Here is a 13,002-nt window from a genome sequence, read left to right as displayed (position 1 = left end):
ACACAGGCATAACAACCGCGAGACAGATCCAATTCACGGCCGCTGACTCTCCTCATGAAGTGGTCTCCACTTACTCATAGCCGTACCTAGCTTATGGGCAGTCCTTCTTTGCGCAGGCGTCCTACCAGTACGTTAGTTTCTTCGACCATGTCGGTGCGCTCTGAAACCTTCAACTTACGTAGTTCTTAATCTTGCTCTGCACGCACGCATCAAAACCAGCTTTCTTCTCGCACAAACACGATACGTGCCTGAATGACACCGTTAGCATCGAGCTCAAACTCATACCAACGCGATAATGCAGAGATTGTAGTGAGGGCGGGATCAAACGTACATATCCCACTCCTTCTGACACTTCACACACCCTGGCGGATCCGCCCTCTTCTTACACCCCTCCACGCTTTTGCTTTCCATTCCATTTCCCCTCTTCACGTTAAGGTTGGGGTCGGCACTCTCATCTTCCGCCGCATTCTCACTCGCAGCGTCTAGCACAAGAGCCAGCTCTTCTGCTTCTTTCTCGGCGGCTGCGTCGTAATATGTAGACGAGTCGTATTTATCAGGGACGGCGTTGGCAAGAGCGCGTTTGGCGGGTAGGTTGGGTATTTGGGGGGAGGAGGAGCCGATGCCGCCGCCGGGGAGGTCGCTGCCGGGGAGCATGTTGTCGACCATTTGGCCGGAGGCAATGCCGCCGCCTGGGAGGTCGCTGTCGGGAAGCATGTTGTCGACCATTTGGCCGGAGCCAGATCCAGATACCGGATCTGGGTAGAAGGCTGTGGGGAGGGGGGGAGGGGGGTTGCTTGAGGGGAGGACTGGGGCGGCGGCTACTAGAGCGCTGAGGGTTGTGAAGAGGAGGAATGTAGGTTTCATTGTTGCGTGGTTGTGGGTGTGGTATAGTATGGCTGTCTGGATAAATGGGAGCGTGCGAATCTAAAGGATAGGAAAGATGCTGGCGAAGGCGATGGCTTTTATGCCTGGGAACTCGCTGTCGGTCTTCACATCACCAACTGTCATACCTCAAGCTATCACTGTCCTTGACATCACACTCCATGAACAGACACATAACTCTGTGAGGTGACTAAATCCCAGAGTATGATTCTTCACCCTCCCCCCCAATCACCTCCCCCTTCTTCTCTCTTCAAACCTCCCAACACTATCCCCAACCCCAAACCCATCCTTCAACAACCCACCCACATCCTCCAACCCCAACCCCGCCGTCTCAGGATAAATCCTCCAAATAACAATCTCCGCAACCACACAGACCACAGCATACAACGCAAACGTGCCCACCGGAGTAAAAATATTCATCATGGGCAAAAACGTAATCCCAATAAAAGTATTAGACCCCCAATTTGTAGCCGTCGACACCGCAGAACCCAGCGACCTTACAGACAAGGGGAAGAGTTCAGATTGCTGCCAGGGAACGTTACCCATGCCTGTCGCGTAACCAGCGACGTATGTTATCATTGAGAAGAGGATGACTAGGGGCCAGATCTTGTTGTTGGTGCTATCGCCGGCAATGGCAGTAGCTGTAGTAGCGGAAGCTTCCTCGGTGGGAAGGTCGATGAAGAGGAATGCGATGGCGCAGAGTGTGAGGCCGGTGATCATGATGGGTACGGACCAGAGGAGGATACGGCGGCGTCCGATGCGGTCGATGTAGTGGAAGGCTACGAGTGTGAAGAGGAAGTTTGTGATGGCGATGGAGAGCGAGGTTAGGGTTGGGGAGGCGAAACCGACGAGGCGGAATATTGTGGCGGAGAAGTACATGAGGGAGTTCTGGGGGTGGTGTTAGCAGGAGTTTTGTACTCTGATATGTTCGAGGGGTACGAGGGGGGGGTATGTGTTGCTTGGAAGTGAGGGAGGAGACTTACAAAGCCACACAGTTGCTGGAAGCCCTGGAGCATACACGCGATAATCAAGGCTCGACGGTTCCCTCCGATGACGATCAGTTGAGAGAAGCTGTCTTGTACCCTCTCCTTCTTAGCTCTCCAACCGGTCTTAGCCATGTCAGGAGTCCCTCTCAGTCCAGCCGCATCCTCCTCCTCTTCAATCTCCTTCTCTACCCGCCTCAAAACGGCATTCACCAACTTCGTCCCACTTTCCTCACTTTTGTACACACGCCCCAATACCCTCTTCGCTTGCTGCGTCTTTCCAGCCTTGACGAGATACCGCGGTGTTTCGGGCAGGAAAAACAGCATAACAAACTGTATGGCAGCGGGCAAAGCCCCCAAACCCACCATCCATCTCCACCCATGCAATCTTTCCGAGAACAACCACCCGACAATATAAGCAACAACCTGCCCCCCAGTAATGAACAAACTGCTCACAACCACCAGCCGTCCGCGGAAAGGGCTAGGGCTGAGCTCCGAGATATACAGCGGTACAACGAATGACGCGCTTCCGACTGCTGCGCCGACGATAGACCGACCCACGATCATGCCGCCAACACTGCTTGTCCATGCCTGCAGCAGCGCACCCAGTATGAAGAGAATGTCTGCGACGAGAATCACGGTTTTGCGTCCGTATGCATCGGCGAGGATACCCGTTAGGGGCGAGGCGAGGAGTGCGAAGAACGAAGTGCAAGACGTAATCAAGCTCTTGTCGAGGGTGGTCAGGGGACGGGAGGAGAGATCGGTGTTTATGGATATGAGGGTAGAGGATATAACACCGGTGCTGTTGTAGCGTTAGTATAATGTTGTTACTCCCATTTTCTATACATGCCATGAGGCATGGCGCAAAAGATCGCAGGAATGGATGCGACGTACTCGTATCCAAACAGTAACCCTGAGACCCCGGCGCATATAGTCAGACACCAAATAAATAGGCCTGGGGATACCAAGGCACTCTCGTCCACCTCGTCGTCTCTTATACTCGCGTCGTCGGCTTCATCGTAGCGGTCGCGTGCATCGTTCGGAACGCGGCGGTCGGTGGAAATCAAGGGCTCGGCTGCAGCGTCGTTCATGCTGTCTAGTTCTACGTCTTCATCGGAGCGCGGCATACAGCACACACATACGTAGGAAGCGTGTTCGGGATAGGAAGCAGGACGGGGCGCTTGCGGAGGTTATCTGGGGTAGTGTCGGAATGGCCGCGGGAGTGCGGAATGCTCGAGACACGCTAGTGGGTGGGCCAGATCTGTGCCTGGTGATCCATGTCACCTGCAGAGTAGGCGGTACCAGCGGCACCAGGAGATGTCAGAATTCGTGCTGCTTGTCGCCTACACAGGAGTCTGGTCTCACAAGGTTGTGTCTGAAGCTCGAGGATCAAACATACAATATCCTGTATGCTGTGTTCTGTTTACGATATAAGGTCGCGACATGGACTCGGCCATTCTATTGTGGCGGGTCATTGCAGGCACATGAACGAGGTTTGTGAACTTATAGTATTGATAGTAGTTCAGCAGCATATGCTCACATGAGCCTGCTCTGCTTGCTAGTAATTTTCCACCCCACCCCTGAACGCTGCCTCGAGGACGGAAAACGCCAAAGCGATTCTCATGACTTGCTCCTTCCTGGCGCGTTGCGATCGCGTGTAGCGTAGCGATCGTCCCAATTCCCTCCCTCTCTTGTCCCATATTGCATGCTCATGACCTGCAAGGTTGTCGTCCGTACCATGATCTTTTATGCACCCATTATGCCCAGTCAACGCCTGTCGCTATGCCTCAAGCCACTTATCATGGTGACTAATCAACCCACCCACGCTAAGCGCATAGCAAAATCTGGTAAAACAGGCAAAGAGAGCATGTAATGAAGGTCAGGCAGCAGACGCTGCGGACGCCGCTTGTTTGCGGTGAACCTGGTTTGAAGATTCTCATTTGGGCTCAGCGTTGCCGTCCGGTGCATGGTTAGCGGGGCCAGTGGGTGGAGCTTGGGGACCCGATGAGTGCTGCGGCATCATAGGCTGCGAGTAACTTCCGCTGGGTGTACCACGATGTTGCTGGGGGAACTGGTGATGTTGTTGTGGTGAGCCGTAGTGACCACCTTGGTATTGTTGCTGGAAAGGTCCTCGCATTGGAGCCACTAGAATGATGTTAGTCGACCATTGCATAAATAACGATGAATGTGTACTTACTGGCTCCTGGCTGCATTTGGTACATCTGAGGAGCTGGTGCACCAGGCTGCATGTACATCATAGGGGGTTGCTGCTGGTGGTGGCCTTGTTGCGATCCTTGATGGCTCATCATTGGTGCACCTGGCCTGGGGCTAGGGAATCCGTTGGCGCCCGGAGGCATGTGAGCCGGGTACTGAGGATACGCAGGAGCGGGAGCGGGAGAGTACATCTGCATCTGTGGATTACCTGGCATTCCCATAAAGGGCCCATTTGAAGGCTGATTCGTCATCATCTGGCCCCCCATCGCCGGCCCAGGGCCGTTCATGAATTGACCACCTTGTGGGTTGCGCATGGTGGCATGCTGCATGCCGGGACTCATGCCGTATTGCGGAACTTGCGGAGGATAGCCTTGCATTGGCTGAGGTTGTGCGCCATACATGTATGGCGCCATCGGGCGTGGTGAAGGCTGAACTGATGACGTTGAGTGCGAATATTGCATGTGTTGGGCTCCGAAATGATGTTGGTCCTGACCGATATGCGGCTGTATCGGAGGTCCCCGTGGGGTGTGTTGAGCTGTCGGTCCTTGTGACATACCTTGGGCGCCCTGGAGGTGAGGTGGTAACTGATGCTGATGAGGCATGGGGCCGTTGGGCATGACATGCTGTGGTACTGATAAGGGCGCAGCTGGAGGAGCATGATCAAATAGCTGCTCATATCCCTTGTTCGTGTTCGAAGAGGGGAAATCCCACGTAGGCGGGGTCTTGTAAGGAGGTGCAATATCGGAGTGATGCGAGTTCGCGTTCGACTGCGCCTCTTTCTCAAGGCGTCCGATGGCATTGAAGGTCGTCAGTCCGTCCAGTGATTTAACAGTGGGCTTCGGGCCAGTAAAGAAGTTGGTAACAGGAGGCTTGCGGACTTCTTGCCTAGACGAGGTTGGCCTAGGACTGGAGGTAGCGCTTGGGGTTCCACCAGGCTGGAAGGTGTTTGCAGCTGGGTTGGGCTTGAACTCATGGGCGCGAACGTTGAACCTTGTAGACATGCTGGAAGAAGGCGTCTGGGCACCACTCGAGGGCTGTGAAGGACCAGTAGGTGGTATGCGCATATCCTGAGCTGGTATCGGTTGAGGAACGCCGTTGTATGGCATGGCACCTTGCTGCTTATGCTGCTGGTGGTTCATCTGCAGACGAGTGCTGAGTAGTCCTTGGTTGCGAGGAGGAATCTGGTTCATGTTCTGGTGGGAACCCCGCATAGAAGCAGACGCATAGGCTGGTTGCCCTGGTCGAGCACGTTGATTTTGTTGGCGTTCTGCGTTGGCGCTAGGAGATGCTTGGGTGGACTCTGGCTTAACAGCAGATCTTGCGGCAGCTTTGGGGTCTGCCATGGTGTTGGCCGCCTTCGGAGGTGTAGTCTTCATTTCCTGCGCTTGTTTGTTGGCCTTGTCGACGATAGCCTGCTGCTTTGTCTCGTCCTTAGCGAGTATGGGCACAAGATCTGACGGTACCGGCGTGCTCAGTTTGAAGTTGAGCGCGAACTTCTTAAGATCGTTGAGCTTCACAGCCTTGTTCTCGCGGGCGAAAGCCCTCTGGCGATCGGAAATCCGTAGTTTCTCAGCGGCCGAGAACTGCTTGAAGGAGTCAAGCAGGTCGTGCTCGACGTTGGTAGTTGCGTCGTGTGGCCGTCCAGCTTTCCTAGGAGGGATGGCAGCAACCCCAGATTTGATCGTACTACTTGGCTTCTGCAGCTGTTCCGCAATAGCCTTGTGCGCATCGACTGGTTTTGATGCAGGCTTGGGTGCGTCCTTGCTGGACTCTTGCGTTTTGCTAGGTTCAGGCGCAGCTGGTGCTGGTGCTGGTGCGGCGGGACTTGCAACACGTTGTGTCGACTGCGAGGCAGGCCGTGCGACGGAAGACGAGATGATGGCAGGGTCCACCGGAGCGCCGGGCACCGTCGCCTCAGGGGCGGGGGCACGTCGTGCGGGTGGGGTGTACCGGTTGGACTGGCCGCTTGACAGGTTTGTCAGGTCTCGTCGTACTCCACTGTACTTGTCCTCCTCATCGCCATTGTCATCGGCCGCAGTGTATCCTCCGCGCTCTTCGCGGACGTGCGAGTTGGTTGCGCTGCTACCTTCAATCTCTCGGGCGATCTTCTCAGCACGGGCAAGTCGTTCCGCATACTGTGGGTCATTCTTATTGATGGTGGTGGTGTAGATGTTCTCGTCGTAGTTGCTCTTCACACCGAACAGGCGCTCGTTGGCGGAGAACTGGTCCCAGTCGTTCGAACGGCCGGTAGACTCGAGCGTCATGTTGGGATCAACCTCGGACGGTTCCCACTTCTGAAGATTGCGTTCACGGAGTTCGAGCTTGCCAGAGATGTCGGTATCAGTGCGGAAGCCTGCGGTACCTTTTTTGTTAGCTTGGCATAGAAAGGCGATGTAGATTTTGGTACACACCATTCTGGCCCTTGAGCTGGGACTTGTCAAGGACAACGTTGTTGACATTGAAATCTGCCACATCGCTCATGTCAAATGACATGACGTGGTAATCGCCTGAGCCAACGTAGTCGTCGGACAACTGGCTGGTGCCGTTGGTCTGAGCGTTGCTGGTGGGCAGGAGCTTCTTGACCATCTTGAAAACATAGCGCAGCTCGCTGGGGTCGAGTGAGGTGCCTGAGAGGACACCGGAGTACTTTTCGCCATTCTTCAGCGTAATGATGCCCGGAAGACCCTGGTTGTGTCATCAGCACTGTTCACCCGCATCGCATGGAAAGCCAGCTGTCACTTACCGTCAGATTGGCCAGCAGGTACATCATACGGTCGCTGAGGTGCCTCATCGGGGAAGCGTTGTCGGCGGAGGCAGCCGTCGAGCCTTGTGGGGGCTTAGGTGAGCTTACGGCACCGTTGGGGGTGGGGGAGTGAGTCGGTCGCTGTGTGATGGGATTGGTGCCCTGGGTCCATGCCGTTTTGGCGAGAGGTTTCCTGCAAGTCGCCCGGTCAGCATGGCGCCAGGTGCAAGTGGGGAGGGTGTTGTCGAGGACAGAGCATTGGGACATGAGGCAATTGAGCACAGTAGACGGGGAGAGGGCCATCGAGTGGACAGGGCAGTCGCACCGTGACTCCATGTGACCAGCCGCACGTCACACGAGAATATCCCGCATGGCGGGAGCACTCGAGGCATGCCTCTATGTGTCTGCAATGCAAGGAACGCGGGGCAGGAGTGTAGGAGACGTGTCTATGGGGAGTGCAGGGCAGGCGCTTACTTCTGACCGCCGTCGATGGGGCTTCCGGGCTTTCGCTGCTGTGCGTCGATGCCTTTGGCGGCAGTGCTCATCTTCAGTGGCCGGGCGGAATTGGCGGCGGGGTTTAGAGCATTGGAGGAGGTATTCGGAGTCGCAGCGGCAGTGGACATGGATGGGGAGAGCAGGGCGCGGGCGAGCTCGGTAGCGTGGGTCGGTGGTTCGGTTTGTGGTTGCGGGAGAAGGAGCGACGGGCGGGGGAGGAAGGAGCTCCAACTCTAGGGTGAGAGTAGCGCAGGACGCTCAATGCGGCAGCAGGCGCAGAGTCGACGTGCGTGCGAGGTGGACAGCCGGACGGCGGAGGAGCGGTGGTGACTTGGTATAGGAGGCTGTGCCCGATTGAACAGCCAGAAGTCGAGAGTGAGGTGCAACGCCAAGCGGATCGCCTGGATGAAACACAAGTGCAAGGTGTGCGGGAACTAGGCCAGCCTCAGGCAGTAGCCGTGAAGGCTCGGACGACGGCACGAGGGCGCAACGGTCAGGCAATCCACAGGCTGGTGCGCGAGATGAATAGAGGAGACGCTGGGTGGACGGCAGCGGATATGTGGACCTGGCACTGTCACAATTGCCTGACCTCTGTTGCTATCGCGATCACGGGCGCTGCCAGCCAAGCGCGTTGCTGTCCGAGGCGAGACCTCACGCCTCACTCTGCTCTCTGTCTGCGCTGCTCGTGTTGTCCGAGACGCCTGCAGTAAACAATACTAGAGCTTGCATCACCAAATACGGGGCAACACCTGTTCGTCGCGCTCCAAGCATGCTAGAGTACTAGAGTGCATGCACACAACGGTTACCCCAGTCACCACCCACCCAGCAGCAGCAGCTTGAGGTGGTAGCGCGAAGAGAGGCCGGATGCCGGCCGTAGTCTCCAGGGCTGCAGCTACATCGCAGACTCACGTCAGAAGCCTACCTAAGCGACGGGGCGTCACATGTTCCATGGTTTTGCCTGTCGCTAACCGCAGATGCATGCCCAAGATAGAGATGCAATCATCAAGACGGCTTTCACCAACTACCACGGCAACCTCTCTTGTCCGTCATGACGTAGAGAGGCTCAACGATGGAATAAACAATTTCTGTGAGGTTGGACGTGAGACTGCTCCACGTGCCGCCCAGCCACTCTCGTGTTAGCTCGCCCCAGGCATCTCAGACGTCGGTGCACCCAACGTGGTCGCCAACACTGCCAGGATAGAGCGTCGTGCCCTCGCGCTCCCAGTCCGGCCCTTCACTCTGCTGCTGCCGCACACCTGCGCCACACGCCCTCGGCACCATGACTGAGGAGTCGTCTTCTGTCCGCTCGTCTCAGGGGTCCTCGCGCCGTGCGCCCAAGAATGTACGTGGGCTCTCTCTCCCTCTCTCTCTCCGCATCCCGCGCCCAACACCAAACAACCGTCACTGACACCGCATCCAATGCAGCCCCAGCAGCAGCTCTCGCAGATAGAAAAGTCCGTCACACACCTGCTTGTGGCCACCAAGCAGCTCCTCGGTGCGTCCCCGGCGCATGCAGCCCCGCATACACACGTGCTAACACGGTGCAGAGACGTTGACACTATGGTCGCGCGGGACCGCCACCGAGAGCGAGGTCTCGGACGTCTACGTGCGTCTGGGCTATGAGTTCAACATCGCGTCGCGCGCCTTCAACGCGATTGGCGTCGACACCAACGACCTCGGAAACGTTCCCGAACTACTGCGTGGCATACTGGAGGAGACGCTGAGCCAGGAAGCATCGCAAGCGAGCCTCGACAATTTCCTGCCGCGGATACGAGACATCATCATAAACCTCCTGCACGGCCTGAAGAAGAAGCAACAGCGGTTACGGCAGCGCACAGGAAGAGATGGCTCGCTCAACGGTGGGGGCAGCCCGCGCCAGGGCAGCGTTGGGAGTAGTGGTGATGTTGAGGAGCACCAACAGCCGCGATCCGCGAGCACAAGACTACCTTCAAGAGGGGACAGTCCGTCGTTTGGCGGCCCCGACCTCCCACCGCGCTCATCTTCGGTAGCTGGTGGCCGCGCCTCTCCAAGCAAGTACGATGCCCTCCCTTCGAACCCGAAAGCGAACCGCTCGACCACCGCAAGCCAACTATCCACCGACTCGTCCATTTCGAGCGGCACCGCCCAGCAAATGCCTGTCATTGCTCCGTATCCCGCAGACGATTCCATGCCCAAACCGCCTGACCCCCCGCGGCCTAACTACCCGGTCGACTTTCCACCACCTCCACCTCCACCGAAACAAGAAGATGCGCTCGCGGCATTGCAAAGAGGTGGTGAGCTGGAGCGGAGGGCGTCGCGCCGCTTTTCAGCATACCAAATCCAGAAGCATCTTGGAACAAATGGCATACCACTTCCACCTGTCCAGAATTCGCCCATACCGAATAGGGGTCGGGATGTACGCGAGTCTATGAACGCAGTGCGGACCAGGCAGTCCATGATGCACAGTCGCCAGCGCTCAAATCAGAGTCTCACGCAACAACGGCCTGCTGTGGAAACAAAGTTCTCCTTTGATCAGCCTAATGAGAGACGCATTTCCGAGGAAAGTTCGCAAAGCGCCACGCCGAGCATTCTGCCACCGAAAGAGTCGGGTCCTGAAGACAGTCCCGTCCAGAAGACCCCAGACGACAAGCTTGCGCAGCCGAAATTCCCAGAAGGCGACCAATTCTCGCTAGGTGCGACGCTTAATGGTCCGTTATCAGAGCCAGCTGAGCTTGGAGCCGCATCACCGGCGAAAGAAGACCCGCCGAGGCCTACAGCCAGCCGCAACAGCTCCTACAGAGTCAAGACGCCCTCTCCACAGCCCTCTCAGTTCATTCCAGAACAGTCACCTCAACAAGGGAAAGAGCTTACCTTGTTCCTCCAGTACAAAAGCAAGATCAAGAAATACGTCTTCACAGATGGTGCTGAGCTTTCTTCGGCCCGCCTGCAACTCGCTTTTATCGAAAAGTTCGCCTGGGATACGCACCGTTACGGCGACCTGCCTGAAATCCACATCCAGGACCCCGTTTCCGGTGTACGATACGAGTTGGAGGACATTAACGATATCAAAGACAGGTCTGTACTTGTGCTGAACGTGGAGCAGCTCGACGAAGTAAAGAGCCACATCGATGACAAGTTTGGCGGACTCAGCAAACTAGTGGAGAGCATCAAGACAGTGGTCGAGGACCAGCAAGCAACTATACAACGTGTGGCCGAACGTCAACAGCAAACGACAAAGGAGATCGCTGGTATATCAGCGGCACCTCTTTCTTCAGCTCGCAACTCCGCCCTGCTGCCCTCTCGTCCCATACCGTTAGGCACACCCTCCGAAGCCAACATTACTTCAGCCACTCAAGTAAGCGAGGTGCAATCGCTACGCCGTGATTTGGCTGTCATGCGACAAACATACTCATCTTTTGTATCGGATATACAAGCTAGCATGTCCACCATACGCACAAAGGCCAGTGCTGTGAAGTCCACTGCTATCAAGGCTGCCTTACCCGCACTCGATGGAGACAGCGGTCGCGCTTACATTAACGCTGGCAAGAAGGGTCTGCAAGACGACTCGGAGAAGATTGTCAACAGGGTAGATGACCTACAAGATCTTGTTGAAGACCTCAGAAAGGACGTCGTTCTGCGTGGCGTGCGACCTCTGCCCCGCCAACTCGAAACTACCGCCAAGGACCTGTCGACAGCCACTGCCGAGCTCAAGAAGCTACAAGATCTTCTGGCAAAGGAGAAGCCTCTCTGGACCAAGATTTGGGAACAGGAGTTGCAGACTGTGTGTGAAGAGCGAGACATGCTCACTATGCAGGAGGAACTCGCAGCCGACTTGCAAGATGATCTCGAGAAAGCAGCCCAAACACTTGAGCTGGTCGAGCAGGCAACCAAACAGCAGAATCTTGAGAGCGAGAAAGAGTCTGGAAAGGGGATGCGTTCAGCTAGTGGCCGTAACATGCTCAATGCAGTTGCTCTCGACAAAGTTGTGGATCCACGCCAGGCCCGCGATGGAGTACTTGGAGAAGTCAAGGCCCTGCAACCAAACCACGAAGGCAGGCTTGAGGCCATCGAGCGAGCGGAGAAAGCGCGACAGCGTGATCTGGAGACGAGGAACGACGACGAATTCAAGCGCGAGCTCGGAAATTTTGTTGAGGAAGGCAAACTCAAGAAGAGTGGTGGCGTCGAGGAAGCAGAGCGCCTCCGCAAAGCGAAAGATGAGCGCGCACGAAAGGAGAACTTTGAGCGAGAAGCCGCAAGACAAAGAGCCAAAGCAGAAAAACAGCAGAGGGAAGCCGAAGCTGCTGCCGCTGCCGCTGCCGCCGCGGCTGCTGAACCAAACGGCGACGGTGCTGATGGCCAAATCGGAGAAGCGGAAGCTCCAGCAGAGAATGCAGAGGAGGCCAAGGGAGATGAAGGTGGTCCTGCCTAGACGCCTGCCATCTATTCCTAGCCTTCCCGTCTGTATTTGAGCTGATCCGTGGTCTTAGATCTCCCGAAAAGACAATTCACAATCCGCCCCTGGGTCAAGACCGGCGGCGTTCCGCTATCGATGCAAATGAGATTTGCCGCAGCTACAGGGCTGGACCTACCAGTAGCGGCAGTGTCATCTACGTCTACGCCCACGTCTTCGTCTCCTTCTACTTCTACAGAGAGTATAGACCCGCTCATCTCAACCATCAGAGTCGTGACTAGCGCAACACAAATCGATGACACCTCTTCGAAATCGGAGACAGACGATATACATCCGCCCACGCGACCAAGCATTATGCCCAGAATACATCGCGATATACCAACATCTATTACACCAACATCCTATTCCGGCGACACGGACACCCCATCGCCGATCCTTCCTTCGAATTTCGGCCCACGACTCGCAATCTCACGAGGTGGAACGCCCAGAACTTCTCACTCATGTCGCGCACCCAAGCCTTCTCACAGTTTCCACGGTCGCGACAAACCCAGCTCAGGTACATCGCCTGTACGCGCACGCGGCATGACTTTCCCACGCGCTTCTCCCAGAGTGACCAATTCCAACTCGCAGAAGACGTCAGATGCGAACCCGCATACGCCGGAGAGTAGCAGCGCAGACAGTCTTTCACAAAGCGACAGCGATAGAGATAGAGACACAGACAGTGTCCTCTCCTTCACCCCCAGCATGGGCGGAAAGAACCTAGCCAACTGGTTCTCCGGACTGTTGGGAAGATAAGTAGAATAGCGTGTGTACATAGAGAGAGCAGCAATGGGCAAAGTCGTATACGTCGTGTCCCCTTTCAAGCGAGCGATGTATGGTATCTGTACTTTATGTAATTATTGGTGGTAGCATCGGTAATGGCGTTAGTGTTGGTAATAAGGTTATGCATAGCGATCAAGGCGTTTGGGGCACATTGGTATGAGATATGTTGGTATCCTGGGATGATGTTGAGATGTTGACACGCAGCATCGTGGGATAATGCAATGGATCACGTATCATCTCAGTCGTTTTACTCACCATTGACGTACTCTGCAAATTGTCTTGGCAAGGTGAAAGTGTAAGCACACTGACAAATACCTAGATCAATTGGCTCATTCAGGGACAAAGCGCACGGTCACTGGTGCATAGCAAACAAACGGTCGCAGACGAGAAAATTCCTTGGGTTCGATTGATGAGATTCTTTTGCTCCACGTTCATCACAGACCTGATTCTCCCAAGGCAAATCGGCACCATGT

General features: G+C 55.8%; 3 protein-coding genes across 3 annotated transcripts; 1 reads left to right on the top strand and 2 right to left on the bottom strand.

Annotated features, from left to right (window-relative positions):
* Positions 1-91: 91 nt before the first annotated feature.
* Positions 92-2,956, bottom strand: J4E88_000924 (uncharacterized protein; the record flags this gene model as incomplete). Its single annotated transcript, XM_049394597.1, has 6 exons — positions 92-121; positions 179-248; positions 362-900; positions 1,384-1,770; positions 1,866-2,667; positions 2,760-2,956. 6 exons carry the CDS (start codon positions 2,954-2,956, stop codon positions 92-94), a joined length of 2,025 nt encoding a protein of 674 aa, XP_049260426.1.
* Positions 2,957-3,801: 845 nt separating this feature from the next.
* Positions 3,802-7,445, bottom strand: J4E88_000923 (uncharacterized protein; the record flags this gene model as incomplete). Its single annotated transcript, XM_049394596.1, has 6 exons — positions 3,802-4,010; positions 4,063-4,512; positions 4,636-6,441; positions 6,491-6,764; positions 6,823-7,015; positions 7,297-7,445. 6 exons carry the CDS (start codon positions 7,443-7,445, stop codon positions 3,802-3,804), a joined length of 3,081 nt encoding a protein of 1,026 aa, XP_049260425.1.
* Positions 7,446-8,596: 1,151 nt separating this feature from the next.
* Positions 8,597-11,725, top strand: J4E88_000922 (uncharacterized protein; the record flags this gene model as incomplete). Its single annotated transcript, XM_049394595.1, has 3 exons — positions 8,597-8,659; positions 8,743-8,812; positions 8,865-11,725. 3 exons carry the CDS (start codon positions 8,597-8,599, stop codon positions 11,723-11,725), a joined length of 2,994 nt encoding a protein of 997 aa, XP_049260424.1.
* Between the last annotated feature and the right edge of the window lie 1,277 nt (positions 11,726-13,002).

Source organism: Alternaria novae-zelandiae (genome assembly GCF_023758075.1).
Source record: "Alternaria novae-zelandiae strain BMP 2774 chromosome Unknown scaffold_1, whole genome shotgun sequence".
Taxonomy (NCBI): domain Eukaryota; kingdom Fungi; phylum Ascomycota; class Dothideomycetes; order Pleosporales; family Pleosporaceae; genus Alternaria; species Alternaria novae-zelandiae.
This window is presented reverse-complemented; position numbering and strand designations above follow the sequence as displayed.